Genomic DNA, 27,734 nt, shown 5'->3' with positions numbered 1-27,734 from the left:
TCTTGTTTTTCACAGATCTCCTTTCAGTAAAACAGACAAATATTTCATGTCCAATTTTCAAATGAAAGGAGATAATTATGTTTTTTACAGCTTGATTTTCATGCTCAAATATTGCTTTCTACTGTGTTTGAAAACATTTTCAGTATCCAAATTTAGATCTTAGAAGTTTTGTAAGATGCTCTTCAAATCCTGTCTTGAACACAATCTACTTCATCTTAGGCTGTGACCAGCGTAAATCAATGACATGAAAACTGTGTTGTGACTAAGCAGAAAAAGTCAGTCTTACCAAATTATTTGCACTGAAATAGTAGCCAATGAATCTTGTAGGATAAAAAGAAAAAAGAAATGTGAGCAAGCCGATTAGTATTTGCTAGTTAATATGCTTCCAAGTATGTTATTGTCAAGGCAGTGATAATATTATCATTGCCTGACATCACTCCAAGTGTAATGTCCTTTCTACCCTGAATGGTGATCCCATGGCACTCTGGAGATCAACAGGGGATGATCACTGTGCTTTCATGTGCTGGCACCAGTGTCCAGGACAAATCCTAGCTCAGATGTTTTCCAGTACCCCCTGTTCCTAATGGACATTCATATCCTATGGTGCTATGAAGTATTTCAGCACAAGAAAAAGTGATTCACTCCTGTTCACAGATATTACACCTGTACATTCCTAAAGGTGTTGAAAAATTGAGAGGACATAAAATCCCACATACTAAACTGGTTTGAGAATGGAAGTGATATCCTGGGAAATGACTGAGAAAATTGAAAAATTCCAGTTTGATTACAGTAATTTCAGCTAAAGAAAACCCTTCATTTTGAATATGAAAAGACCTTTAATTCTCTCCAAGAAAGAACTAGTTAAACAGAATACACTCAAATGAGGAAAAACCCCAGACATTTCTAACAATGGAGGAAGTAGCAGCAATCGGAACATGTGAAAGTGATTTAGTGAAATAGATTTAGTGAATGTCTTGAATTTTTCACAGTAAAACTAAGCACCTTTCTCATCAACAGCACTGATGGAGCATCTGGTTGTATTATCACACGTGAAATGCATGAAGTCACAACATAAAATAAAATTTTGCTTTTAAGCTTCAGGGCTTGGTTTACCTGCAGATTTCCTGGTGACTGAATTGTAGGAAACAAGAGAGGAAATAAAACCAAAATAAACCAAATGTTTACCAAGTAAGATGAATAAGATAAATTGGTCCTAGCATAGATGTTAAAGAATAATTAAAAACAGTGAAGTAAAACAAATGGGCAAATTATGTTCTCAGATGCATAAGTATTCTGATATACCAGTGGAAACATGTCTATATGAACAGATGTATTTACATCCCTACAAAGAAAAGCATTACCTGCAAGGCTACTTAATTAGGAACAACTATTTTAACACAAAGAAGGAAAGAACTGCAGAAAAAAAAAAAAAAAAAGAACAAAAGCAAATAGATAGACCTAAGTAATTCTAGCTCTTAGGAATGAAAATGTAACATGTGAAGCAAAAAATACCTTAATTATCCATATCTTTTTTCATAGCAAATTATTGCCTGTTTTCATAATTACTGTTTGCCATCTTTCTGAACATACTACTTGTCAGCAGGAAACACTTATGACTGAGATCTGGGCAGCAGCAAGGTAACTTGTGCAGTCCTGTGCCCAAATCACTGAACCGGTTGTCAGTATGGCACTGCTGAGGCCATCAATGCAAAAGGCCCTTGCCAGTGCTGTTTAGGGAGATGGAGGCAAAGGGAGCTTTGGAAAAGGACAATCCTTTCCTTTATTTCCTCTCCATGAAAAGAGGCTGACTCCAACCAGAGGAGTCCCACCCTTCTCAGAGAGCTCAGACAGCCGCTGCCCAGGCTGTCACATTTCCAAGCTCTACACCTTGCCCAGGACAATTAGCTGTCATCATCACTGCTGCTGGAGTCACTACCTACAAGGGAAGAAGAAAGCCTCCCCTAAGAAAGATTTTTGAGGAACTGTAGGCAAGACTATTTTCTAATGATTTTGGAAGCAGTAGTCTGCAAAAATTTATTATAGGGTCACCTTATACATTGCCAGTATAACAAAAGGGAGATAAGGATAACAGAACTAAGGGAGACCTCAGTCCAGGAATCACTTAGAAATTCAGTGCAAAAACCCAAAGGAAAGCTTCTGAATATACATTCAGAATCATTAGTTGTACAGCTCTAATCTTGGCCTGCTTCAGTGCATTTGAACTATTCATTCACTTGTCAGCAGATGCTAGTTAAAACATGGTCTTTGGATCATCTGTCTTGATCCCTCCCTGAGAGTGTCCAGCTTAAAGCTACCTCTACGAAATAGTGTGCCATTCACTGGAACAATTATTTCATAAAGGCTCAATTTAAAGAAACAAATTACCCATGGGTGAACACCCCCAAAGGAAACACTCTTAATCTAAATACATTTTTGAGAAAGTATCAGGTTCTCTCCTTTATAGGTCAGCAAGTTTATTATCATCTTCCTTATCACACCAACAGAATGGGAATGTCCCACAGCAGGGCTGCAGCCATGGCTTCCACACCACGTTGGACACAGAGAGCTGCTCTGGCACTGGAGTCAGTGTCCTGCGGTGCTCTTCTATGGCTCTGCCAATCTTCCCTATGACAGTGTCAAAGAGGGGCTCGGTGTCAGCCGAGAGAGGTTTGGCTTCAGAAGGGTCTTGTGAGAGCTCAAACAGCAATGGAGGCTCATGATGGGTCACTCCATCCCCAAAGCACTGGCAAAATCCTCTGTCATAACAAGCCCCTGCTCCGGGAGGACTGAAAATGGGAGTCATGTAATGAGCCTTCCAAACAGCTCCAGCTAGCAGGAAAGAAAGAATCACAGAGAGCTGGTTATAACAATGTCAGTTATCACAAGGAAGAGTGAATGTTTTTCTAGAGTTCATTTCTGGATGCACTTCAGCTCTACACTTATTAGTTAATGCAGTAATTTCTCCTGGTGCTGTACAACACAGGCAATGCAAATAAATTCTTTACCACATTACACCCAAAGTACTTGGAAAGACGGAATCCCAGAAAAAACAGTGTTAGAACAATGTGCCCTCCTGTAGAGTGAGCATAATTCTTTGGGAGAAGCTGTGTACTCACTGTCCTTCTGGTGCCAGCGCACGGCGTGTAAGTGGACGCCGCAGTAATGGAACAGGAACTCGTGCTCCGAGTGCGGCACCTCTCCTCGCAGCAAGGGCAGCACGTCCCGCCCGTCGATCACCCTGGCACGAGAAACAGACCACAGGGATGAGGGGAGCTGGACAGAACTGTGCTTCCTCTGCACACCTCTCGCTAGAACTGGCAGCTCTGGACAGGAAAGAGGATTGCAGAAGATGGCAGGTAGGGGCTGAATCTCAGAGGTAGAGAAGAGGTGAACTTGTAGACATTGATGTGTCTAAAAAAGCAACAGGACTGATAAAGAAAACATCAAACTCCTAGAATGTGTTTCCAAGCCAGATTTTCCATTGTTTTGGGAAAGAAGGAGGAATAAAGATGCTTTTGTTTGTACCTGTCCTGAGGAACTTCCCCTCCAGCCAAATGAACTACGGTAGGATAAATATCCATAAGGCTTGTAGGTTCATCAATAACTGTGCCTGCAGGTAACACTCCTGGCCATCTAAATATCCCTGGGACACGGATTCCTCCTTCCCAGCCTCCCATAGCTTTTCCACCTTTCATTAAAGAACAAGAAAATTTTTTTTAAAAGTCTGATTTAAAATGAAGAGAATTTTTGCACAAATTTCATTGTATTGTCATGTTACCTTGATGAGCCTTCTTTACACTTTTGTTTTTGCTGCTAAACTCCTACTGAGCATTAGTGGAAGTGTGTTCAGTAGATTAAACCCCGAAAATCTGAGAATTCGTGCTTATAAAGGACACCTGTCCCGGTTAGAATTTACTGCATTGTTACATGCCTAATTAGAACGAGACATATTTGCTTCTTGGTAATAAACCAGTGTTACTCCTTCAGTGTATAATCTTACTTAAGCCTTAGGGGTGTCCTAAGTTCTTTACTTTAGTTGTTGCTGAGTTGTCAGTGTCCCTAACAGCTCTTACCTTTGTATATTCCATTCCAGCCACCCAACTGCCTTTCACCTTCTTGTCTTTCCAGCCATCCACCATGATCAGAGGCAAAGTAAACTAGTGTAGTTTCTTTCAAACCTTCCTTGTCAATAGCATCTAGAACCTGGCCTGTAAATGCAAGAATATGTGTATATTAAAAAGAAAAAATATCCCTCATGCTACATAAATTTTAACCTCTGACTTGTAAACATTTACCAGTGTAATTTCTTACCTACGTAAGGTTGCTCGTTGTTTAATATTTTTAAGACTGATATTTGTTCTTATGATTTCATTGCCTCTAAAAGCACAGAAAATTTGTGATGTGTTGTAACCACTTTTTTATTGGTATTTTAACAGGGAGTGCAAGAACCACAGTCACAGACAAGAAGCCTGTAATTTCAAGGGCATAAAAAATACCATGTACTGTAAAAATATGGAAAGAAATTATGATCTAAAAGTTAGTGTCTTCTTCAGTGGTGGCCACCATGAAAAATATGGAAAAAACATAAAGTTACCCTTATATTGTCTAGATCACAGTTAAGATTTGCATTACATTACTACATGGATATAATATGCAATAATAACAAAGTGCCTTTAAATTTAAAAGTAATTCTTGAGCTGTTTTTGACATCCTTAATTATATTTGCAGTATGTAAATGTTTTACATTTTTGAAACCAAATTCTTCTTGTTCGTGTACCTGACTTTTCTCTCTTTTGCAAATGTGGGTACGTTTTGTCCATCATGACTGAATGATAAATAATTTTCCTTCCCCTCCAGAAAAACAGGCTGGAAAATACATGAATCTTATTGTGGGGGGCATTCTGGATAACACTGATGAGCATTTCTGGATTTATGATCATGGCTGAAAAATATCCAGTATTCTGCTTAGTGCAGCCATCACAAATAAATAACCTGTTTTTAATCTGAAATTAATTTTGCTTATTGATTTCATCACTTTCTGGCATGTCCTGCTTAGAAATGACCATAAGAGGCTGAAATGACCTGGTCTTTATTAATCACAGAAAATGAAATAATTATCACATATTTAGTAAGAAGAACAGGATAGCTCCTTGAAAGGAGCTAAGGGGAAATGGTTAAAACTGGTAAACACTTGAACAAAAAAAAAAAAAAAAGTGAACATTTGGCCCAAGACTGGAGAAAGTAAAAAAATAACACTATAAGTCAACCACACTCACACCAGATTGACAGATGCTCATTAAATGCTTATGATTTTTTGTACATGTTTTAAATAATCTTCCTTGTTCTTTTAATAAAATCTGTTTATTTGGACCTAGGTATTTGATAGTTGGAGACATTGTTATATGCTGCGTTGACTTACCCACCATCCAGTCCATCTCCTCTACATTGTCTCCATATAAACCGTGTCTGCTCCTCCCAAGGAACTTCTCTGTGGTGAGGAGAGGGGTGTGGGAATGCAAAAAGGAAAGAAAGAGGAGGAATGGCTTGTGCTTATTTCTACAAAACAGAAAGCAACACTGTGTTATTAGGGAGGAAGGTTCTCAATGCAGATCAGTTGTAGTGAAAAATGGTATTATTTTTGTTTAGATATTTCAACAATCCCTTCAGAAACACCTTACTTTGTAAAATACTATATCTTAGAGATTAGGATCCCTTAGAATAATTTTGGGTCTATATAAAATATCCTTTTTCTACCCTGAATCACAGATAAAAAACTTCCAGACTGAAGATCCACTTTCTGCTATTGCAAAGCACCACTGTGCTACTGAAGGCAGCAGGTTCATCCCCTGCCAGCTGTTGCCCACTTATCAGTCCCTATGATAAGGTTACATCACAGCTCTGCTTCTCCTTCCCTGTCCCACACACACATTTCTGACATCACCTGCTATTCCTTAAAGCTGCAATGCTGCTCTCATTGATAGGAATACATATTTCTTAAATATAGCCTAGAAATATTCAATACAACCCATGGAAGTCAGGAAGTAGTATCAGCTTTATGAAGCTAGGAATAAGTGGCATCCTTAAGCAGCAGCTTTTTTTTTTTTTTTCAATTACATGATATACCTATTTATATTATTTAAAATTAATAAAAATAACAGTACTTATAATCCTACATAATACTGTAAAAATTATAAAAACTTATGAAGACATGAAACAGGAAAGTGCTATTTACAAGCTGCAAAATGTGGAAGAACCAGAAATTTGTGGTCAAAGGAAGTCCACTTCACCTTTCAATAAATGAAATGGACTCTCTCAAGATAAGGGATGTAGTTCTGTCTGTCACCATTGGCTGTTCAGTAATTTCATGGTTTCTCATCATAATGCAGTTCCAGTACCGTACAAATCCATAACTTGAGAACCAGGATATGAAGAAGAGGAGACTGAACCCAGCAAGGCAGGTGAGTGTTCTCCAGTGGACTGAAATCAAGCCAGTCAGTCTCCCAAGGACAGCAGTGAGTGTAATGAGGCCAATCATTTGAGTGGAAAGCCAGAGTTTCCTTCTGAAGGCTCTGTCCATCTCTGGTGTTTCTGTTGGCTGACAGTCACTTATTAGTGTAAAAGGCATCCCATAGAAGTAGTCAAATCCATGTTTTAAAGGGTGATGGCAATGGTCATTGCGGGATTCACAGTTAACACCTTGATGCCACTTCCCTGAAAATAGAGGTTATTAAAATATAAAGGGATAATATTTTAAAAGAATGGGCTTTTCCTTACACAAAACATTTCTCAAAAAGTGGTTGCTTGTTTTCTGCTTGTGATAACTGCTTCATCCTCCACAGAAATATACCAAGTATGTAGTTACCTAATGGGATTAACAAAGGTAAACCTCTACAATTTATAAATTTTCAACACATTTGTTGGTGCTCTGTATATACATTCATGCCCTGTACCTTTGATCAAACATTAAACAAAAGCATATAAAGGCAACTAGAAATTGAGAAAAATTTCAAACTGAGCAAAAATGTATGGTCTTCCTGGAGACCTGTCAAGTATCAAATAGAAGGAAGCTATCCTTTCTTAAGCATAGGGGGAAATAACCTTCTTTTGTTGTCCCTTTACCTTCAAATTGCTATGCAGACTTGTTCCTGGGAGGTTTTGAAGTGCTTGATGTCAGGACTATGGCAACACTCTGTGTTGGTGCCAGATTGATAAGGGGAGATACGGATAGAGTAGTTAAACTGGCAGCTCATCTAACTGTTTGCCATACAAACCACTGGATCCAGAAAAACTTGAGTTCAGGAGATCATGAAGCTGTACATTTGTAAGTAACTTTGATGATCATTGTATCTCCACATATTGACTGAGAATAAAAGACTTTGTTTTTACATATTTTGCCGTTTATTTGGATTTAATCAAATTTTAAAAAGTTAAAGCCTACTTCTTTTAAATACTGAAGTCTTCATTTATCAGAAGGAAGATCTCTTGACCTTTACAGCACAATTTGTTCTTCATTATGAACATACCAACTACTTTCATGAATGGCACATCAAAACCATGCTTTTGCTTCCCCTCCAGCTTATTCAAACAGCCTGGTTAGGCACTTCTGTGGTGACATAGTAAATTGGCTCATTTGGTTCAAACACTGAGGTTTGAGAATGTCTGAATTGAGTGAACAAAATCTACCACTCATCAGAGGCTCAATGGCATTTTTGCAGATCTTGGATGTCAGAGCATAATGGACATTAAGAACTTTACTAGAGAACTAATTTGAAACTAATTCTTATGGTAGAGAGAGGAACTGTGCACTTCCAGGATGATGTTATCCTCAAGAAATGGTTCAGTATGTTATCAGTACACATAATAGCAGCCAACCCTGAGTGGGTTTCAATGGAATTTCAGCGCATTACAATAGGAGCAGAAAAACTGCCCTAGAGGAGAAAAAAATGCTGTTTCTCGGCTGTAAATATAAAGAGAGAATGAAAGTTCTAGAGTAGGTGGATGAATTGATTTCAGCTAAAATCTCTACTCAGTTTACCTCCTGACATATTTAGAGCCAGCTGTAGAATGAAACAGGTTTGTAATCAATACATAAATACATTGGTCATAAATACAGGTGCAGCTAAAGTATTTTTGGAATTCAGATGCACTCCAACAGCTAAATCTCCAGCTGAGGTCGATGAAGGTTTCTGACATGCTAGAAAAGAATCAAATGTCCAGAAGCTAAACTAAGTGTATAATTAAGATAAATTAATCTCTGAGGGCATTACTTATACAGCATTGGTTTTTTGACTACAAAGAGCCTTCAAAGCATTTCCCAACAAAAAATCTCATTATCACCTCAGGCTGCAGGTTATTAATAGGATTTAACTTTGCAATTAAACTGGTTGTGCTCAGGGCAAAACAATCACAAACAATTCAGGTGAGACTACTTAGTGCTCTTTCAGCTGTGGTGACATGGGTAGGTGTAGTGTTAAGATTTTTTGTTTCATGACTTGAATGTAAAATTCTTGTGGTATTCTGTGTGTCACATATCACTGGTGCTTTCCATCATCCCCCATGGTGCAATTAATCAGGATCTGTCAATCTGGTTAATCTAAGTGATGCTTTTGGCACCTGTGGTGTGATTTTAGCTGAGATGCCCACAGGGAAAATGCCTCCCCATTTTGCTTCTGGGAGGCAAGCAGCAGGACTCTGCTGCAGGGCAATTCCCTGGGGAGAGTGGTGACAAATCAGATTGTTTTGCTACTGACAACACCCCGAAACCACGATGAAGCAGGCACAGTCTGTTTTATGAGCTGATTTAAGCAACTAAAATAATGCCACTACAAAACTAACAGGAGATGGAACTTCAGTAATGTAGAATCTGAATTGCTTGGAAGGCTTCTTTTAGTTTAGTCTGGTGTGGTTTAGATTTATTCTGCTGAATGAATACAAATCTATTTCTGCAGGAAGTTTTATTAATAAATTCAGTTGGTTTGTGCAGCTAATATTTTTATGTGCCAGATAAAGATTTTGGATTTTGACATTTTATGTGCTCTGTTGAGGTAGGGCAAATAGCTGAAAAATCAGCCAGGAATGTTTGTGATTTATCAGTTTGTGGAACTATGTGACACATCTAAGATAAATAATTATTTGGAACGAGATCATGACCCAAAGTTACAACTGTACTAAAAAAAATAGAGATATAAAATATAAAGTAAAATGAAATTCACAATGATGCTGAAGGAGGCAGTGATTTTTGGGCTGTACTGAAATCTTGGTGAGCTACAGTGGCATGCTGTGACTGAAGAAAAAAAATTGCTTTGTTTCTGAAAGGCCCAATCTTGTGACACTATTAGCTGTCTCTAATGTTTTATGTAGCAGCTGTTCCCTTTTGTGTGAATCTGCTCTGAACTGTGTAAAACATTGTCATGCCTATTTAAATGATATTCATATTTTCATTTTTTTTAAATGAAATAGTATTGGAATAAGTATTTTTTACCTGACATAATAATATTCATGAATTAATAACATTTTCTGTTATGTATTTTAACAACCAGAGCTGTGCTTGAAAGTAGGTCACTGGTAAAAATTGCCCTCTTTATCCTATGCTTGTTCTTTTAAAAGAGGTACTTCTTGGTCAGAGTTTCTATTTACACATTATTCTTAATCAGAAAATAAAAATATTACAATAGAAGTACGAGCAGTTACTAACTAAAGCAAATGGTTTGAGTGAGATGTGCAGGTGAAACACATGCAAGAACATCTTTAGGAGAGGAGTGCTCCCATACCTATCAGTCCTGTGCTGTAGCCTTGTTGTTGCAGTATTTTGGCAAAAGTGGTTTCATTTGGAGGAAGCCCTCCTGAGCCAGCATTCCAAAAAATAACACGGTAATCATTTATAGCATCCATCCCTAAAAATGCAATAAAAAACAATCTGAGTCAGTATAGAGGGTTGAGTACTTTTATCCAACATACTTCTTTGTTTCCTGGTGTCATTGAAATAGTTAAACATTTTTCCTAATGTTGTTTGTTTGGGAAAATGAATCTAAGACCCTAGACAAGATTAAGAAATATTTAAGACCCACCATAGCACTTATTCTTTCATCTTTCTATCTCATATTGAGAGTTTTTCTTTTCTTAAATTTCATTTCGTTTGGAATTCCATGGTTGTATAGGAGATTTTGTACATCACAGTGGCACCTAGGCTGTATGAAATGCCCTTCCTTAGTGTGAAGGTGAGGGCAGGGAGGAATGTAAGGCGACTTCAGCCCCCTGTCAGTCTCAGCTCACTGAGGGCTGCCAGGGAGCTCAGGGTTTCCTTGCACAGTGGCATGGCTGATCTCTGAGCCCCACAGAGTAGCTATCTTCTCTTCACCTGCAGGTTTCCACCCTACCACTTAGTATTTTATCCTGGCATGCCCCCATCATACAGCGCTGCGTAAAGTTCAATCTGTCATTGTAGCACTGAACATCTCTGGCCCTGCTGCTACAGTGGGAAAGGGTCTGTACAAGCCCTTTCAAACTACCAGTGTTTTCAAACTACCAGTCTCAGTGGGAGCTGTCATGATAAAAGTAGGATGACATATCAGCTTCAAAATGCCTCAGGAATGAAGGCTCCGAAGATAATTTGCAATAGAACAAACATTTGAGGGTTGCTGTTAGAAACATGTAGAGCTATTTGTTTTTCAAACCTCTTCATCTCAGAGATGCAGTTTGACAGGATAGTGTTTTTTCTTCAAAAACACAATTGGGAAAAGTAATATTGCTGTCAAACTGTTATCTCCTAGGACAGATTAATTTTGACAGATACGTAAAGAAGCTTTCCCATGAATAACTCTGCACCTTGACTGGAGGGAAGTGACACACATCTGCACAGGTCTACTCTGCTCCCTGCAGGGCTGGGCTGCTTCTGACATCTGATGAGGCGTCACCTCTGACAGAAATTAATTCAACTAGTACTTTGTAAGTGTGTTGTTACTATTCCTCCTGTTTTGTGTAATGACTTTTTGAATGTAACAGTTTGCTCTAACTCCTTTCTGGCTGCAATTTATGCAACAGAGCATCAAAAGGCAATCAAAATTGTGCTTTGGGGGAGACCAAGATGCTCTGCAGAGCTAGTTCTTCTCTGCTCTGCTTGCCCCGAGACCAGTTCACAAATACCCTACAGAGAAGCTACCTCAAAGCCTGTCTGACACCTCGTGTGTCTCGGTGAGGATGGAGTGCCTGTGACGACGCTGTCTGCGCACCCTCATTTCCTCTGTGCCCATTGTATGACACTGTTCTCTCCAGCAAGAGAGCAATGTTTAAAGGGTGTGTGGCTTTGCAAGGCAAACCTGATCGGAGGGGATATCTGCCAGTGAGGAAAGCTGCTCTGCTGGGGGTGCAGAGCGGGGCTGCAGCGATGTGCTGGGTCAGCTTCACTCCTTCCTTTGCCAGGCGATCAATGTTCGGGGTCCTAAAAATGCAACCAAGTGCCACCAGATATCATCCAGAGAGTCTTTCAAGGGATTAAGAAATAATATACTTATCTTTATTTTCGGAGGTTTGTTCTATTTGAAAATGGCCAGGAAATGTTTTTATAATTTATTTAATTTTTCTCAAGTGATGGGGAAATATTTCTCTTTTTCTTTCTTCATTAAAAATCAGTATCTGGATTAATTTCGAGACAACCTTTTTCTCGCCTTTTTTTTTTTTTCCCTTGTCCTATGAAGAGTCTTGCAGAAATCATAGAAATATAGAATTGGAGAATGGTTTGGGCAGAAAGGGACCCTAAAATCACAAAATTCCAACCCCCCTGCCATGGGCAGGAGCACTTTCCCCTAGATGAGATTGCTCAGAGCCCCATCCACCCTGGCTTTGAACACTTCTGAGGATGGGGCATCCACAGCTTCTCCAGACAATGCGTTCCTGTGCCTCACCACCCTCGCAGCAAAGACCTTTCATTCCTCCGGAGCTGCCTTTCCTACACTAGCTTCTCCAAGAGCTGTGTATCAGCCTCAGCGTATCAGTGTAATGGTAACTTGGTTGCCACAGGGTGACAGTGCTTGACAAGATGCTACATGACTTACAGTAGCGATAAGGAAGCTAACAAGGTGCTTCTCATGATATTTGTAGTGAAGGGGAAGGAAGAAAAAGGGAAAGAAATCCTGCATGTTTTCACACTGTGTGGCAATCTCTCACGGCAACATGGAATAAGCCACATGTGAGTAAGTAGGTGAGAAGAGGATATTTTGCAAACAACTGCCAACCAACAAAAACAAGCTTGCCTAGCCTGTTAGTTACAGACAAGGCAATATCTTACCTTTCAGAATACAGTATCCCCCTCTTCCAATTCAAGGTGTGCCTACTTCTATTTTAAATTAGATTGAGCTTCAGTTTTACAATTTTGTGTTTGCAATTATCAGTTCAATGGTGCTCACAAGAAGGCAAAACCTTCAGTAGGACTTTGAAAGATCCTGGACGTTTTGTTTGCTTTGTACTCATACTGTTATGGATTCCTCCCTCAAAGACACGCTGCCAGGAAACAACATCCGCAACATTTCTTATTCTCTACAGCCTTTCAGCAGAGGTGCAGTCTGGGGTAACTTGGCAAAGCAGTTGGTGTAATTCCACCCTTCAGCAGAATTGCCATCTCAGTTAGCTGATAAGCATTCCTCCTCAAAGGAGCAATAGGTGCTCCCAAGCTGCTGTTTCGAAATCCTGCCATTTTTTGCACTGCAGAGAACCAGTGGCTAAGAGAGCCCAGATACTTGTCACCCTGCTAGTACACCCTGAATGTAAAAAGAAAATCCATGCCTTGGGGATGATGCTGTGGAGGCCTGGCTTTGCAGAACCCAATCAGCTGCCTCTGATCACCAGCTGCCTGTCAGGAACTTGCTGACTGAAGCCTTTCAGGGTGAGATTCCAAGAACTTTGCTGGATGAGGGGAGGGATCGTAGCAAATTTCATTTTGTTCAAACATGTTACAAGCCAGCAGGCAATACTGTGGCATAATTTTCAAAGAGAAGGCAAATTCTATATCCTTGAAGCTGAAAAGAGAAATATTTCCTGGTAACATTGCTCATTGCAGTCATTTAACTGTATTTTGAGGTGAGACTGGGAAAGAAAGGTAACAGAATTAAAATGAGTTAATGAGGCCTGTGTGTCGGAAGAGGGGACAGTGTTTCTACCTTTGGGTATAGCTGTTTCTAAAGTTAGGCAGTTAAGGAATACACAAGAATGATTGTCATATTCCCACAGTAAAGCAGCACCACACAGCAGAGCTGGCCCTGGGAATGCCCTCCAGGCTATGAGATAATGCTGGGCAGAGGGTTTCAGGTGTACATTAAATATCCCGCCAGCTCTGTTCACCCTTAGGGTCAGTTTCCTTACCTGATAGTATCATTCCCATAGCAACCTACATCCCCTATGCCGAGATCATCAGCCAGCAACAGGACAAAGTTTGGCTGTGTGATGCTGGAAGGCTGTGTGAATGGTGCTTGCAGAAGCAGACCAAAAATCAGGGATGGAACCAGGGGTGACCTGAAACACAGAAGAGGGAGAGAAGCCAGTGACCTGGCCATTCATCACGCCCCCTGCACATTGCCAGACACCCTCTGTCGTGAGCTTGGCTGCAGACCAGACCACTCTGTCCAGACACAGAGTGTGTGCTAAGTGTTTATCATTGACCCAAACTGTGTAATGAAGAGGAAAACGTCAGTACCATAACTTTAAAAAATCCCCTTTTCTGATTGTTTCCAAGTCTCCTGTGAGCAGTCTCACATGGGAATTTGCATGCAGCAGATGGCATGCAGGTGATTTTGCTTCATGGCTTTGGATGTTTATGAAGGGTTGCTCTGGGTAGATGAGAATGGGATCAACTTCCTGTGACATGGTTTTTGCCTGGACTGGGATATTTGGATTGTGAAAAAGTTAGTAACAAGAAAAACAAACAAAAATCACATTGTGAGATAAACAATGCTACTCTTTTATAACACAGTATTATGTCATCATTAAGCTTCACTCACTTTAGATCTAAGTACGATACAACAGTAACTCATGATTTTTTTCTTACCAATGAGATGTTATTTGCCAAATCATTTCTGCATTTGGAGTGTTCAAATCCTGCAAAACCAAGAGTACTCTGTCAAAGTTGCATCTTCCTAGTAGTAACTGCAATACAAATAAATAAAAAATTTACTCAAAGCCTGTTAACATACTGCTTTATTTCCTCCAGTGCACCTCAGATCAGACCCCTAAATGAAAAAGAGTAAAGGCATTAATGTTATTTTTTTGCTAGCCCTTTCTTAATTAGAGGGATTTTTCTTTTTGAGTAAAGAAGTTTATCTCAAAATAGCGAAATAATTTCATTTTTACATGAATCATCTATATAAAAATAGATGTTCTAAAAATAGAAGCTTACTGTTCAGAAAGGAAAAAATAGTGCTTTGAAATCCAGTTCTCAATATAATTCACATTTCTATAACCATAGACAGTAGCAGCATTGTGCTTTTTCACATAATGTGCTAAGTTTCTTTTGAGGCTTGTAAGAGGAATTTTTAGTTGTAGAAATTCTAGTCATCTTTTTCCAACACTTATAATTTCTTGGAAGAATTGACCTCTTGTTACTTAACTCTGAGAATGAAGAGGTTTCTCTGGGGGTTTTCCTTTCACTGTCAGGATAGTGAGATAAACTATTTGAAGACTTTGAAGTAGGGCCTGAGTGAGCTTCGTTCTAAAGCTTTAAAATAGACTTTGAAATTTATCCCACGCCTGGCTCAACTGTCCCAAGCACCTCAATTTTATGAATTATATTTGTTTCATATTTATTTTTGTTTTCCAGAATTGATGTATTAAGCAGTTTAGTTAATATTCATAGTTCTTGCATTTTATCCATCAATAGTACAAGCTTCAGTGGGAAAAGTTAAATTCCTGTGCTTAGAAAACTGGCATCCCAACACTTGCTGAGAGGCACCAGAGCTGAGGCAGCATTGCTACCTAGAGACATTCTGTTTCCTGTAAGTGAATTTGTGCCTTTGCTGCACCCTAAGTAGTTATAGGAAAAGTACAAGAGAACACCTCAGCCATCTCCAATGTTTATATCCTAAGAGCCTCCAAAGCAGTTGAAGTAAAAGGGAGTTGGAAATAACCAGATTTAATTGTGCAGTTGGTTGCCACACAGTAGAGAGACACTGATCTAAAGCACAGCTGGAGCTTGTGGCTGAACCTCTCCAGAAGCTCCTGTAAAATAGCAGGCAATAGACAGAAAACAGCTATTGATTTATTATGCTGACTGGTATTATCCCTGTCAAGCCACTTCCTCAGTGAAAGATGGTGGGAGCCCAGGCAGAGAAATCACAGGCAAACATTCCCCTCTGTATCCGAACTGAATTCAGCTTAAAGCAAAATTCCTTCCTCCCTCTCATTGCTAATTGTTAATCCCTCCCCTAAAGTAATTTAGTTTTTGTCCCTTTCTTCATCTATTTTAATAATCCTGGGGGGAATAGCTTGCATATCTTTTATATTTTATCAATTGTTTTCCTGTATTGGTTCAGAGTTTATAATCAGTCTTTACCTTTCTAACAAAATACTTACAAGATACTAAAATCTCGTAAGAGGAAATATTCATTGTTTCAGACATATTCATATGCACTTTTCTTGAAAACAGTACACATTTGTGGCATCAGTTTGGCAACACTCAGTAAAAAGTCAAACAGTTAATACCACTTTTTTCAGTACTGCTCAGTCTGTGAAAATTTCTTTTAAAAATTCCTATTTTGTAGACTTGATACAGATAAAAGCAAACCCAGACTTGTAAACACATAGCCTGCAGCTCTCACTTTGTACATAGCCTTGTATGAGAATGATGTTGTTCTAAAGGGAGAAGTATTTTAAAAAACTCCCTTGAGATATTTTTATCTACAGAAGGGAAAAAAAAAATTCCAAATAGCATTAACATTTTCCTGTGTATTTCCCCACATAGTAAGGGAGTAATACAGTACCTGGTCAAGTTGTGTTCAAAGCAGGCAGCTGATTGACTGATGACTTAAAATTATTCCAAATTTTTTCAGCACGAGGACTGCTGCTACTGCGCGGCGTTTCTGAAGGCAGTCCCAAAATGTGCCCTGGCTGCACGTCCCACAGCTCACCACAGGAAAAGCATGTTATGCCAGAGCTTCCAAGCAGCTGCATGTTCTGGCTTCTCATGGAGTCTCAAGCTGCACTTCCCCCTGCTGTTTGCACAGCTCTTATATTCACACAGGGAGTGGGGGTCGGGCTGGGGAACTCCGCAGACACATCTAAAATGTTTTCTGTCTAACCACCAGTCTCTCAAGGGATGGGAATGATCTCCTTCAAGTCTGAGACACTCCCATGAAAGGTACAATAAATAATAGTTCCCAATAAACATTTCCTCACTTCCACCAAGGAAAAGAGAAAATTGCTGTACTTACGGAGCAGCAGTTCTTTCTTGTAGAAATATAAATTGAGCTAATTTCTTCACTTTATGGCCACCCTGACTGCATGCTGCAGTGAGGTGGTTGTCTCTTCACATGCTGGGACAAATAGTTCTAGGGTGGGGAGGAAATGCTTGTAAGAGGGTTGAATTTTCTTTTTCAGAAAATGAGTCATTCAGCTTCACTTCTGAGCGCTGCCTGTTTCCGAGCCATCGCTCAAAGGGACAAATTATGGTTACATGCTGGCTAGTGCTTACTTTCTTGGTTTTTCTTATGTGAGTCCTCTTGTACTGAGTGTTTTGGGACAGCATGAGGCATTACCCAAGAGCAATCTTGCTTTACAAACAGTTTCCTGCATTTTTGTATCTTATGAGAGAAGGGAGATGTTGTGGTGAGTTGGTGGTATAAATTGCAATGCTCAGGTTGGATTGCTAGTGGAGCACCTCTGAGGCAAGTTAGAGCACCATAGGTGATCCTTTCCCTTTTCCCTCCCATCACAGCATTAACATGCTGGAGTGGATACAGCCAACATGCACAGAAGGAGTGATGTGTCTGGTTTGACTTCTCTCAGTGTCTGCTTTCTGGTCCCTACCTGCATTACAGAATCCCAATCTGTACCTCTCTAGTTCCCATTCCCCTCATTGGGCCTTCAGCACTTCAAGGATACATTAAGGTCTACAGGATTTCTTGTTGTCTGTTGCCCTCTACTGCTGCATGTTTTCTAAAAAGAAACACCTTCTGAGCTGCTTCTGGGTTTTTCTGTCCAGGTTGCAATCAATCCCTGCAGGGCCCTGCTGTTGGAGAGAGCCTCTTTTGCAGCTGAGGCCATATCCACAGTTCTCATATCCTTGTTGCGGTTTTCCCAGGACTTCTTGAAAATTCTGTAGAGTTTGTAACAGAGAACCACAAACTGTTACTGCTATGTTATTTACTAAATTTAGAATACAGCAGAAAATTGAATGCATGCCTGCAGTTAGACAACGGGAACATGCCTTTGCTGTCTTTTACACAACCCTTTTCAAACACAGAGAGAACCAGACCAGTTTGCTGCTCTAACTAGCACTTGTTGAAGTCTGTCTGCTGGGAATTGCCACTGGGCACACCTATGGTGTTATGAAGTTAAAGGAAGCGGGGCTGTTCTTGTGGTCTACAGATTTTCAGAGTGATGTGTGCCCATTTTGGTGTTTGATCTTTGAAGGAGGGAAAGGCAAATGCCCTCTCACTGGTGCTACTTGAAGATTACATTTTTAAAAGGTCTAGGCAAAGCTAATTCTGTTCCCAACCAATGCATTGAATTTGCACTAGCTGGTTTTCTGTGGGGAAATCTTTAAAAAACCTGCATTTTTTTTCAGAAGGCGGAATAAATGTCAAATTTTGCAGAAGCCTTGCATACTCCTGTCTTTTTCCCTTGCTTTTTTTTACTGAGTCCTGGAGGCAGTAACACTCTGTGATGCTATTTAAGTGCTTCAACATCTAAGAGCTGAAGTGGGGTTTGGTGTAGGATATGATGATTTAGGGGCTCCCTCTAGCGACTACTACCTTCTGTTTGTTTCAGAGCGCAGTGGATCCATACCTTTCTACAAGTCATTGCACAATGATGATGTGATGTTATTTCTTGGAACTCTGATTTATACTAGGTCTTCAGGGTCTGGATGCCCAGGAGCCATTTCAGAGCCTCACCTGTCGTTTTGGAGCACACAATATGGGTTTGCAACAGTGGAAGAAGCCTGGCTCATGTATTCCAGGACTGCTCTGACACGTGAGCCAAACTGCAGGAGGTGGGGGTGATTGGGACCGGTGCTTCAAAAGTGCTCTCCTGGTCTAGGGTAAAATACAGATGCCTCATTTCCTGTCCAAGGATTGACTTATCTCATAGCTGGTGAGTAATGCAATATACCTAGAAGACTGTATTGCAATTAATTGTCCACATGTTTCCAATAGGAGACATAATCCAGTGCTGTTTCCTCCTGCACCACAGAATGGGTTCAAATCACCTGGGTTTCACTACAAAAAATTAACTGTTCACATCTAAGCCTGCCCTCCAGACTCTATGATCAATGGTGAAAGACAGTCACATTTAGGGCTGCCCAGCTGCCCTATAATGTTATTCTAGGATTAGACGAAACATCCTTTGAAGGTTCCAGTCTATCTTTAATGCCTGTACAGAGAGAATTTGTATGGCTCTATATTCAAGCTAGATTGGATTTGGTTAAAGTGATACCAAACCATACTGTTAATAATTCTAGTAAGAGATCAAACAAATGAATACTACCATATAAAAAAAATTATGAAAGCTATTTTTATTACAACATTTCCAATAATGTTCTAAAAGGTGGGTTTTTATTTTATAAGTTTAAGGAAAACCATTTGATATGAATTAAACAATCCTACTGTTTGAACAATGGAGATGCCTTTAATTTAATTTCTAAAACCTGTATACTTCTTATTCTCTTGGGATTGAAGCTGTTAAAAGTGAAATATTTAATTATATTTTGAACTGTAATGGAAAAAAGCATAACCAAAAATGCCAGAAGACTAGAAAGTTAACATTTGGAGGAAGATATACTCTGTATTGCATTCTTGGTGCGTATTTCTCAAAACATCCAACTTCAAGGCATAAAAAGGCAGTGACACATACATGTTAGCATACATGAGATCAAGGAAGCCCCATGTCAGTACTTGGAGAAACCTCACTGTTTTTTTTCTGCAGCACTGATGAGGCCTCACCTCGAGTTCCTGTATTCAGTTTTGGGCCCCTCGTGACAAGAAAGAGATTGAGGTGTTGGACCATGACCAGAGGAGGTCAACAATGCTGGTGGTGGATCTGGAGCAAAGTCTGATGAGAATCAGCTAAGGAGCTTGGGGTGTTTAGTCTGAAGAAAAGGAAGCTCAGGGAAGACCTCATTGCTCTTTTCAACCACCTGACAGGAGGCTGTAGCAAGGCAAGAACACTTGGTCTTCTCCCACATATCAAGCTAAATAATCAGAGAAGATGCTGAAAATGCTTCAAGTTGTGCCAGGAGAGGTTTAAATTAAATATTAGGAAAAATTTCTTCTTTGCAAGAGTTGTCAAGCATTGGAGCAGGCTGCCCAGGGAAATGGTTGGGTGACCACCCCTGGAGGTATTTAAAAGACATGTAGATGTGGCACTTGGGGACATGGTTTGGTGGTGGACTTGGCAGGCTGGGTTAATGGTTAGACTCAGATGATCTTAGAGGTCTCTTCCAGCCTAAACAATCATGTGATTCTCTGTCTGAGTGAGAATGTGTAGGTTCCAATATAAACAAAATAATGAAAATAGTTACAGTGAAGAGGGTTTCTGGAATTTACATGAGACAGATTTTGCTGGGAAACGTTCTTCCTCTGATGTTTTACTATCTAAAGACAAGGAGATCAGTTTTGGGAGAAACAAAGCCCATCACAAATGCAACCTATTTAAGAAATCATGATTCCCAATGATAAAAAAATATGTCTCCACTACCAGATATGAGTTGTTTCTCATCTACATAGTGTAAATATTCTATTTTAATTTCCTCTGTTAGCCACTGGTAGCTGTACCAGTACAAGCATTTAGAGATTGAGAGATCTGTGAATTTCCTTGAAATAAACAGGTTTCTTTGGAATTTACTTTGGTTGGATGAATAAATTGTAGGAAATGTTTTTATTAATGTTAATAATGTTTTAATAATGTTTAAAGATAAAGCAACTCATACCAAAAGTATTTATCTTAACCCCTCACCATCTGCAACTGAGAGAGGTTCAGAATCACCACAGCAAAGTGCTGGGACAGACACAGGAAGGCAGAGCAGAGTGAGGTTCACAGCAGTCAACATTAGGCTTTCTCATTGCCATTACCATAAATTTGGGAACTATCAGACAGGGTTTTGACACTTTTCTGTATCATTGCTTTTGGAATTCAAATAAGGCCAAGTTTCACCATTGCAACCTCTGTCCTCACATGCACGGCTAAATCTTTCCTTCAGCTGTGAGGGACTGTCTTAGGCTTGCTCTGCAGAGCAGGAGTGATGAGAGAGGAGACCTGAGGCACACATTTGATTCCCCTCCCAGGCTTGGGACAGTGCCCTACTTCTTCAGCAAGTGCAGTAACCACCAGGCTATTATCTGAAATCAGATCAGGACACCACTTCCTTCTCTTGTGGGCCAGGTTTTGGAAGGAAACTGTGTCATGCTCTGAGTTTTCATCAGTAGGGGTGACTAGTCTGTGAATGTCAAAGAGGTTTCGGCTTGAGATAAGCACTGACTCCCTTTGAGGGGAACTGAGATCCCCATATATCGACTGGACCCATCCCACAGCGATGGGTCAAGTCCAGCCTCTCACCCACCACCACTTTCAAGTCCTTTTCAGCCAGGCTGCTCAAGATCTGTTTATCCCCTTAAATGACAAGTAACAAAGCATGCCATGAAGACTATCCTCTTTCATTTGTTTTTAAATGCCATTATCTGCTTATTCTAAATTTGGATAGCTACATTGTGTGAGGTGTTAACTTAAGTGTCTTTTAGTCACAGAGAAAAAAAAAAAAGGTGATTTTCAGTATGATTCACCTCAGCCATGAATCATTTACACAAGCAAAAGTCAAACAGATACAGAAGTGCCTGTTTCTCCCCATGGGCTAAGGTCAGGTACCAGATAGTTGCCTCAAAACATGGAGGCCTCCTCATGGCAGATCCTGGTGTCTTCATTAAGTCAGAAGTACGTTTTCCTGAGTGTTTAAAGAAAGTCAATGTGATCTCCTTTATTCATAACCATTAGGGTAAGAAAATTGAGCAATGAGGCACTGTTTAGCCACAATGGTGTGTAATGTTGCCATTCTGCCTGGCTCTTCTGCGCAGACCAGAAGTTTGTGCATCCCAAGGGATCAGTTTCAGTACAATTCCTTTGTGAAGAGAACTAATGAATGTATATAAAAGCAATCACCATCTCCAAAGAAGCAAGTATTTGAGCAGACTAAAACAACGTATAAGCTCTAAAGTTGTGAATTAGAGAGTAGGCTCAAAGGGATGGGGTTTGCATTGTTCCCAGTTTAACAGAAAAGAGGTTTTCAGCTAAAATGAAAGGTGTATTAGAAACTAATGAAAATGTGAAGATAGCTACAGGCACTCAAGTAATGCCTTCAAAGAGGTAAGATTCTTATGCAATACATGACTTCTTTTTCTTCTTGCCTCTATGATATTAAATCAAGGTGAGGGAATAGATTCATAGAAAATTTCTCAAAGCATTGGCTTCTAAATTACAGAAAAAATATTCTTATTCCCACCCTTGTTTTTCAACCTGGTTAGCAAGAAATAAACAGAACAAAGCATTTGGCTGTTTAGAGGTTGGAGAAGGATCCATTCATGGAGGGAAATTATGGGTGAATAAATTATAATTTCTCATACCAGGCTAATCTCACATATACACTGAAAGTGTGTGGACTCAGGTATGCAAATAGAGGAAGAAAGAATCAATAACAGGGTGGGCCTAATCCAATCAGAATAGTGACCAAAATTCTTAAAATGTTTGTGTGTGTTGGTGTTATTCTTGGGGCTGTCCTGAGCAGGACCAGGAGTTGGATTTTGATGATCCTTGTAAATCCCTTTGAACTTAGGATATTCTATGATTATTCACAGAACTAACTCGTAATTAATCACAGAATCTGGCAAAAAAGCTTACTTCACTGGCACTGGTGCTCCAGAAGCTTTTTGTTTCTTTTTCTCTTTTCCTTTCTGCTTTTCTTGTTTTGTTTTTCTCATTTCCCATTTCCAGTGTCAGAAGTGATGCACCGGGTTTAAAAGGGAGAGGGGTTTTCCTCAGCAGCTCGCTCCGCGCTGGGATGGGAAGCGGCGGCGGCTGCGGCTCGGCGCGGGCGCTGCTGCCCTCCGGCGGGGACAGACCGACGGACTGCACCGCACTCGGCTCTCTCGGGCTGGTGATGGTGACTGTGATAGATGATATATGTAAATTCGTGCTCAAGTTACAGTAATCTCGCCTGTTGAAAATCCTGGCATATCAGAAGAGAAGGTTCCGGGAAATTCCCTCTAACAAGATTACAGCGATATGCACCAAGATCCTAGCCTGAATATTCGAATCCAGAAATGCTGATTCCAGAGGATTATTCGTCTGACCAAACCCCAGCAATATGCATTCGATATGCATCATCGATAAGACAAATATGTGTCTCCTAGAATGTATATTGCAAGAGATTTTACTCTAACAAGGTGAATTATTTATCAGTTTTGGGGAAACTCTCAGCAAGAGCAGCAGCAAGAAAAGAAAAACTACATTAATATGCTAAAAGAATAAGATCATTGATAGGAAAACAAGAAACCCTCCTGACAACCCTCAGAGCTTGGAACTGTATAATAAGGATTTTGTGAGATCTGTCTCTTTGTGATGTACAGAGGAGAGGGAGCCAAAATGCCCCCCCTTGTCTCATCCAATGCTGTTAGCCTGGTTCAGTGCCAATCTGATCTTTGCTTGTGGCCTTTTTATGACTGTATTTTAATTATGGAATAAATTCTCCTTATTAATCAAATTGGCTAATTCATTTATAACATGATGGTGACTGTGCGAGGTCATCCAACAAAAACTAACGGTGGAGACAGTGAAATTATCTGCTTCCCCCCCGCCCCACTTTTTTTGGCATGTTTTAAGTATAGTAGTGATAAGTGCAAGAGAGTAGAGAGATAAATAAAGCTGGACAAAGGGATTTTGGAAAAAACAAGTAAAGAAAGAAATAAAATAAGTGATGGAAGAAGTTGTAGACTACATGCTTCTCCTGTTTCCACTGCTCATTGCATACACTGATGGTGGAAGATGTATTTCTGGCAGCCTAAGAGGTGGGGAAGAGTATCATCACCTTTTTACAGACAAAGAATGTCAGACTTAACCTCATTTCTCATCAGCCTGCTCTGCTTGTTTGCATCAGCCCTGACTCACTTCCAGCACACCAGCCTAACAGAGCATCATCAGTATTATTTTGCAGGTTAAGCACTGGTAAATTTGGCTGGTATTTGCAACTGATAATTGGATAGAGACGTAACTATGACCCATCATGAACTTCCTCCCAAAAAAATTATCAGCTGTGATTAAATGCCAGACTAACACAGGACGGAAAGTTTGCATGGAGCAATGGAGTCACTGGGGGAAGGCAGGCAGCAGCAGCAGCAGCAGCAGCAGCATGACAGTTTTCTTGCTGTTGTCTCATCTTCACTCACCCCTTCCACACCACTACATCTCTGTTACCTCTCCCACTCACCATTGTATCAGATGTGCACTTCACCCCAGCCACTCACTTTGCTCTTATTATCCCCTTCTTGGGCTGGTGGGCAGATGGAAAATCTACTCTTTGAAGGAAAGAAAAAAATCAACATTGTCTATTGCAAAATAGATTCATTTAGTTTTTCAAATCCCTGCCATCCTTGTGACTTTCCTGTTCTGAAGACAAAGCTAGGTAAGAAATCCCGAGACAGCAGTTTGCCACCAACAAGTGCTTATCTGCTGTCCTCTGGCACAACTTTTCCCCTTACTCTTCTCCCTTTAAAAATGCTAGGTCTGCTCTCCAGTGGTGCCAGGATTTGTGAAGTGGCTGTTTTCAAGGTCTCTTAATGTCAAGACAAACACATTTTAAGCACAGGTAGAACTGTCACTAACCCTTCCACAGCTACATGAAGTAGTTCCTATTAAGTTTGTGGGGAATGGAGCCTCCCTTTTTAGTGGAGTAAATAGAAACAGACCCTTGGATATCTGTCGGAACACCAGCCCAGGAGGTGGACAGTGTGCCTCTGGCTGACCTGCTGAACAGATCTCGGCAGGCCAGAAAAAGAATGTAAGCGATAAGAAATAATAAACAACCTTGAGAACTGCAGCCAAAGAGTCATGACTCCTTCTTCGACAGCTGGGCTGGGAAAAAAGACTTTCTAAGGCATCTTGGGGTCATCCTGATAGCGGAGACTCCCAGAGATATTCTGTCTCCAGCCTCCACCAAATGTTCCAAAGCAAAGTTAAATGCTCATAGTAAAGATGGGACAAAGTATTCTTTGTAGTCTCAGTCTTACTACCTGTAGCAGAAGTTACTTTATTATATATTCTCACCCTTCCCATTAAGATCCCCATCACAGTCAATGCACACAATGTCCAGTACCCAAGCGATGATTTAAGAACTTTTCCTCACTTTTTTTTCCCAAAACATGCCTCTTGGCTGACTGCACACTTCTAACTATGTTTGTCTCCGGATTGGAATTTATTTCCCCTGGGGATTTTTTGGAATATTTGTTGCCGTAGTATTTCCACAGGAGGATTCTAGCAGAAATATACAGCCCTCCATCTATTCAAAACATGCTCCTGCTAATTTCAGTTGCAGCTGTGTGTTTCAACACTTCTGCAAATGAGACCACAAGGGCATCAGTCAGTCAGACAGAGAATGAGGAACATTCACTCAGTGACCACCTGTGAAAAATCTTGTTTAAGGAACTCTACAGCAAAGGCTAGGGCAGTCTGGAAATTTTTCTGACAAAACAGAGCTTTTTCAAAACCACAGTTTGTAGAGCCCAGCATTTCTCCTTAAAATATTTCAGACTGAACAAACTGTTATGAAACTGAAAATTATGTCGGGGGGGAACTGAGCTTAGACTTCCAAAAGGGCTGTTGCCTTCTGAGTCAGGGAAATAGAAAGTGGAAGTGTCTAGGTTCAAAGGAGCTCATCAAGACTCCTCCCTAGGCTGAGAAGCTTTGGGAAGCAAATACCCTATGCACAGTTGGGGGAATTCACATACATGTTTTGATACAGGACTTCCCACAGCCATGGGAAGAACTGACATTCATCAGGACTAGAGACAGGATCTGTAGATTGGCCAAAAAAAGTTTTAGTAGAGGTGGTTTTAAGTCAAAATTGAAACAACTCTAGCCTTAAAAGAATTTTAAAAAAAATCAACATCTGTGGAAAGTAAACATGCCTTTTCAGCCAGCTCTCACTGACAGAGAGAGAATGCAATTCTGATTTAAACAGGACACTAATTTCTCTTCTTACATGTTCTGCCTCATTTACTACTTCCTTTCAACATTTCTAAGATATATTTCTGGCCTTCAGCTTAAAACACTTTCCATCAATATCTTATTTTCCACAGGATGAAGTCTATTCCTTCAATTCACTGAGTCAGCTGGGGAGGGGGGGGCAGGAAAAAAAGTCAAAGGAAACTTGCAAGAGAGTGAATGAAGATGATTACTTGGCCACATGGTTTGATTCAATTTACACTCTTAGGTTTGAGGTCATGCAGTAGCTGATGACTACTAGCAGCTTGCTGTGCTTAACTGTAACCTGCCCTGCTCAGTGCATAAATGTTGGCTGATCCTGTTGAAGCACACACTGAGGACCCTGTGTTTCATTAGCACTCGGGAAATGAACACCCTTCCTTCCTCAGCAGGACCTTTTCTGACCCACCAGTTTCAGTCCTTTCTCAGCCTGTCTTGTCTCCTGCTATATTATCAGAGAATCAGGCGGGAAAAGGGATCATTTAGGAGGCCTGTACTACCTCCTGCTCAAAGAAGGATCAACACTGAATTCAGACTACGTTGCTCAGGGATTTATCCAAAAAAGTGTTGGAAATCTGCGAACAACCTGCGTCAGTGGCTGACTGCACTCCCCATGGTGTGACTCTTCACTCACTTCCTGCTCAGATTTTGGCTAACACATGGCTCATGCTCTGTGTTATTCCCTGATGTACGCTGGGGTCACCGCTGTTCGGCCAACGCAAAGGCAACATGTGTGCTCGACACAGGGTCCAGAAAGGACTAAAGGTCCTTATGCAGCCCTTGTCACCTGCAGCCATCATCTCTGCCTGCTGAGGCATCTCTGCCTCCTGCCTTCTGACTCCCACAGATGATGTAGACCAAATGTCCAAGCTGGAAGGTGTCAGCTTACCCAAACAGTTTTTGAAGGGGCTGCAGCAGCAGCTGGATTGCTGAGGCTTTCATGCTTCACAGTGTGACACCTGTGCCATGGCAGAGGAGGAAGAACCAGAGCTCTCCCCAGCAGCTATGTTTTGCTCATAGGTGCATGAGTTATGAGTAAGAGAGTTTGTGAATTAGAAATCAATCAGTTAAATCCCACCTAGGGTCTCTTCTGTTCCTGCCATCCAGCTCCAAGTCTAATTTGTTTTCCCCATAACCGCTGGGATCTATGTAACTTGCAAACTCCATGAGAGTCTTTCTATATCAAATATTTAGCTTCCCTCTTCCCTGTATTTGCATCAGCTTCCTTCTCACTGCTGTTTGGACTGACCTTGAAAAACAAGCTTAGACCTTACGGATGTAATCCAGACACAAAACTGCTGAGAACATTTTCCTCTTCTTTTTGAAAGTTCCATTGAGATAAAATATGCTTAACATGAGAGAGCATAAAATATTGTTCAAAAGGATATACCCTGTGAGAGTCCAGAAGAAAGAGAGAAAGGAAGGCAGAAAACTCTCTTTTAAAATAAAGCAAAACCCACCTTACACACATTTCTTCTTTCAAAGAAAAATCTCTAGGCCTTTCCAAAGAAAATGTAGCCAAATTTTTAAAATAAATTCCAAAGAACACATTTTTCCTAACCTCATCTTTAGAAGGATAGAACTTTGAGGGCTAAAGACAACCCAAGATAATTCAACGTAAGACACAAGCCAGAGATACAGAAACTGTCAGCTCCATCCAGCAGTATAAGCTTGGCAAAACTATGGAACCTCTGAAATGAGTCTTAAATTGGCAAATGCAATTTGAGTAACAGTCAGATATAGGAGAGTGATGTAATGAATATACTCTGTGTGTTGGCAAGGTGTGCGACTGCACATCATATAAAAGAGATGAGATGCACATTACATTAAATACATTGCATTCAAAGCAGATATATATCTGTCAACTGCACATTATTAAAAATGAAAGAATGATACAACTTCACACTTTCTGTTAATATGTACTGGAAAGAAAAAGTCCCTCGTGGTGTTACTTAACACCATGTGAAAAAGAACCAGAATATGCACAAAGTTTGTTGCACTTGCAGAAACCTCTCTTAAATGCTAGATATCCTTGATAAAAATGTAGAATATTGTATGAACCAATTAGATACTAATTGGTTCTAATTATTAGATACTAATAATTAGTATCTAGTAGTATTAGATACTAATACTATTAGATACTAATTATTGCCTATCACACTTATTTAAATATCTTCCCACTGAAGCATTTGCGTGATGGTGGTCTGGATGCACTTTGCTACCTTCTGTATCATCAGCTTGTTGGCAGAATGATCAGGGATGAACTATTCTCCTTTTCTTTATGCTTTGAT

The 27,734-nt window shown here is 40.2% G+C and overlaps 1 protein-coding gene across 5 annotated transcripts; it reads right to left on the bottom strand.

Annotated features, from left to right (window-relative positions):
- Positions 1–951: 951 nt before the first annotated feature.
- LOC119701659 (arylsulfatase D-like) lies at positions 952–16,518 on the bottom strand. Of its 5 annotated transcripts, none has more exons than XM_038138661.1 (11): positions 16,413–16,515; positions 14,036–14,133; positions 13,354–13,503; positions 11,316–11,437; positions 9,771–9,893; positions 6,288–6,711; positions 5,420–5,556; positions 4,074–4,208; positions 3,526–3,688; positions 3,117–3,238; positions 952–2,829 (listed from the first exon to the last, which is right to left on the bottom strand). In XM_038138661.1, exons 2-11 carry the CDS (start codon positions 14,059–14,061, stop codon positions 2,459–2,461), a joined length of 1,773 nt encoding a protein of 590 aa, XP_037994589.1. In that variant the 5' UTR covers positions 14,062–14,133; positions 16,413–16,515; the 3' UTR covers positions 952–2,458. The 5 variants fall into 5 exon arrangements, with proteins under 5 accessions (XP_037994589.1, XP_037994623.1, XP_037994605.1 ...); XM_038138677.1 differs by having other exon boundaries at positions 2,457–2,829; positions 14,036–14,085; positions 16,413–16,518; XM_038138685.1 differs by lacking the exon at positions 16,413–16,515 and adding an exon at positions 15,963–16,358 and having other exon boundaries at positions 2,457–2,829; positions 14,036–14,085.
- Positions 16,519–27,734: the final 11,216 nt, after the last annotated feature.

The sequence above is a fragment of the Motacilla alba genome, chromosome 1 (assembly GCF_015832195.1).
Source record: "Motacilla alba alba isolate MOTALB_02 chromosome 1, Motacilla_alba_V1.0_pri, whole genome shotgun sequence".
In the NCBI taxonomy this organism is placed as follows: domain Eukaryota; kingdom Metazoa; phylum Chordata; class Aves; order Passeriformes; family Motacillidae; genus Motacilla; species Motacilla alba.
The sequence above is the reverse complement of the archived record's forward strand: the minus strand, read 5'-3'. Positions and strand labels throughout refer to the sequence as shown.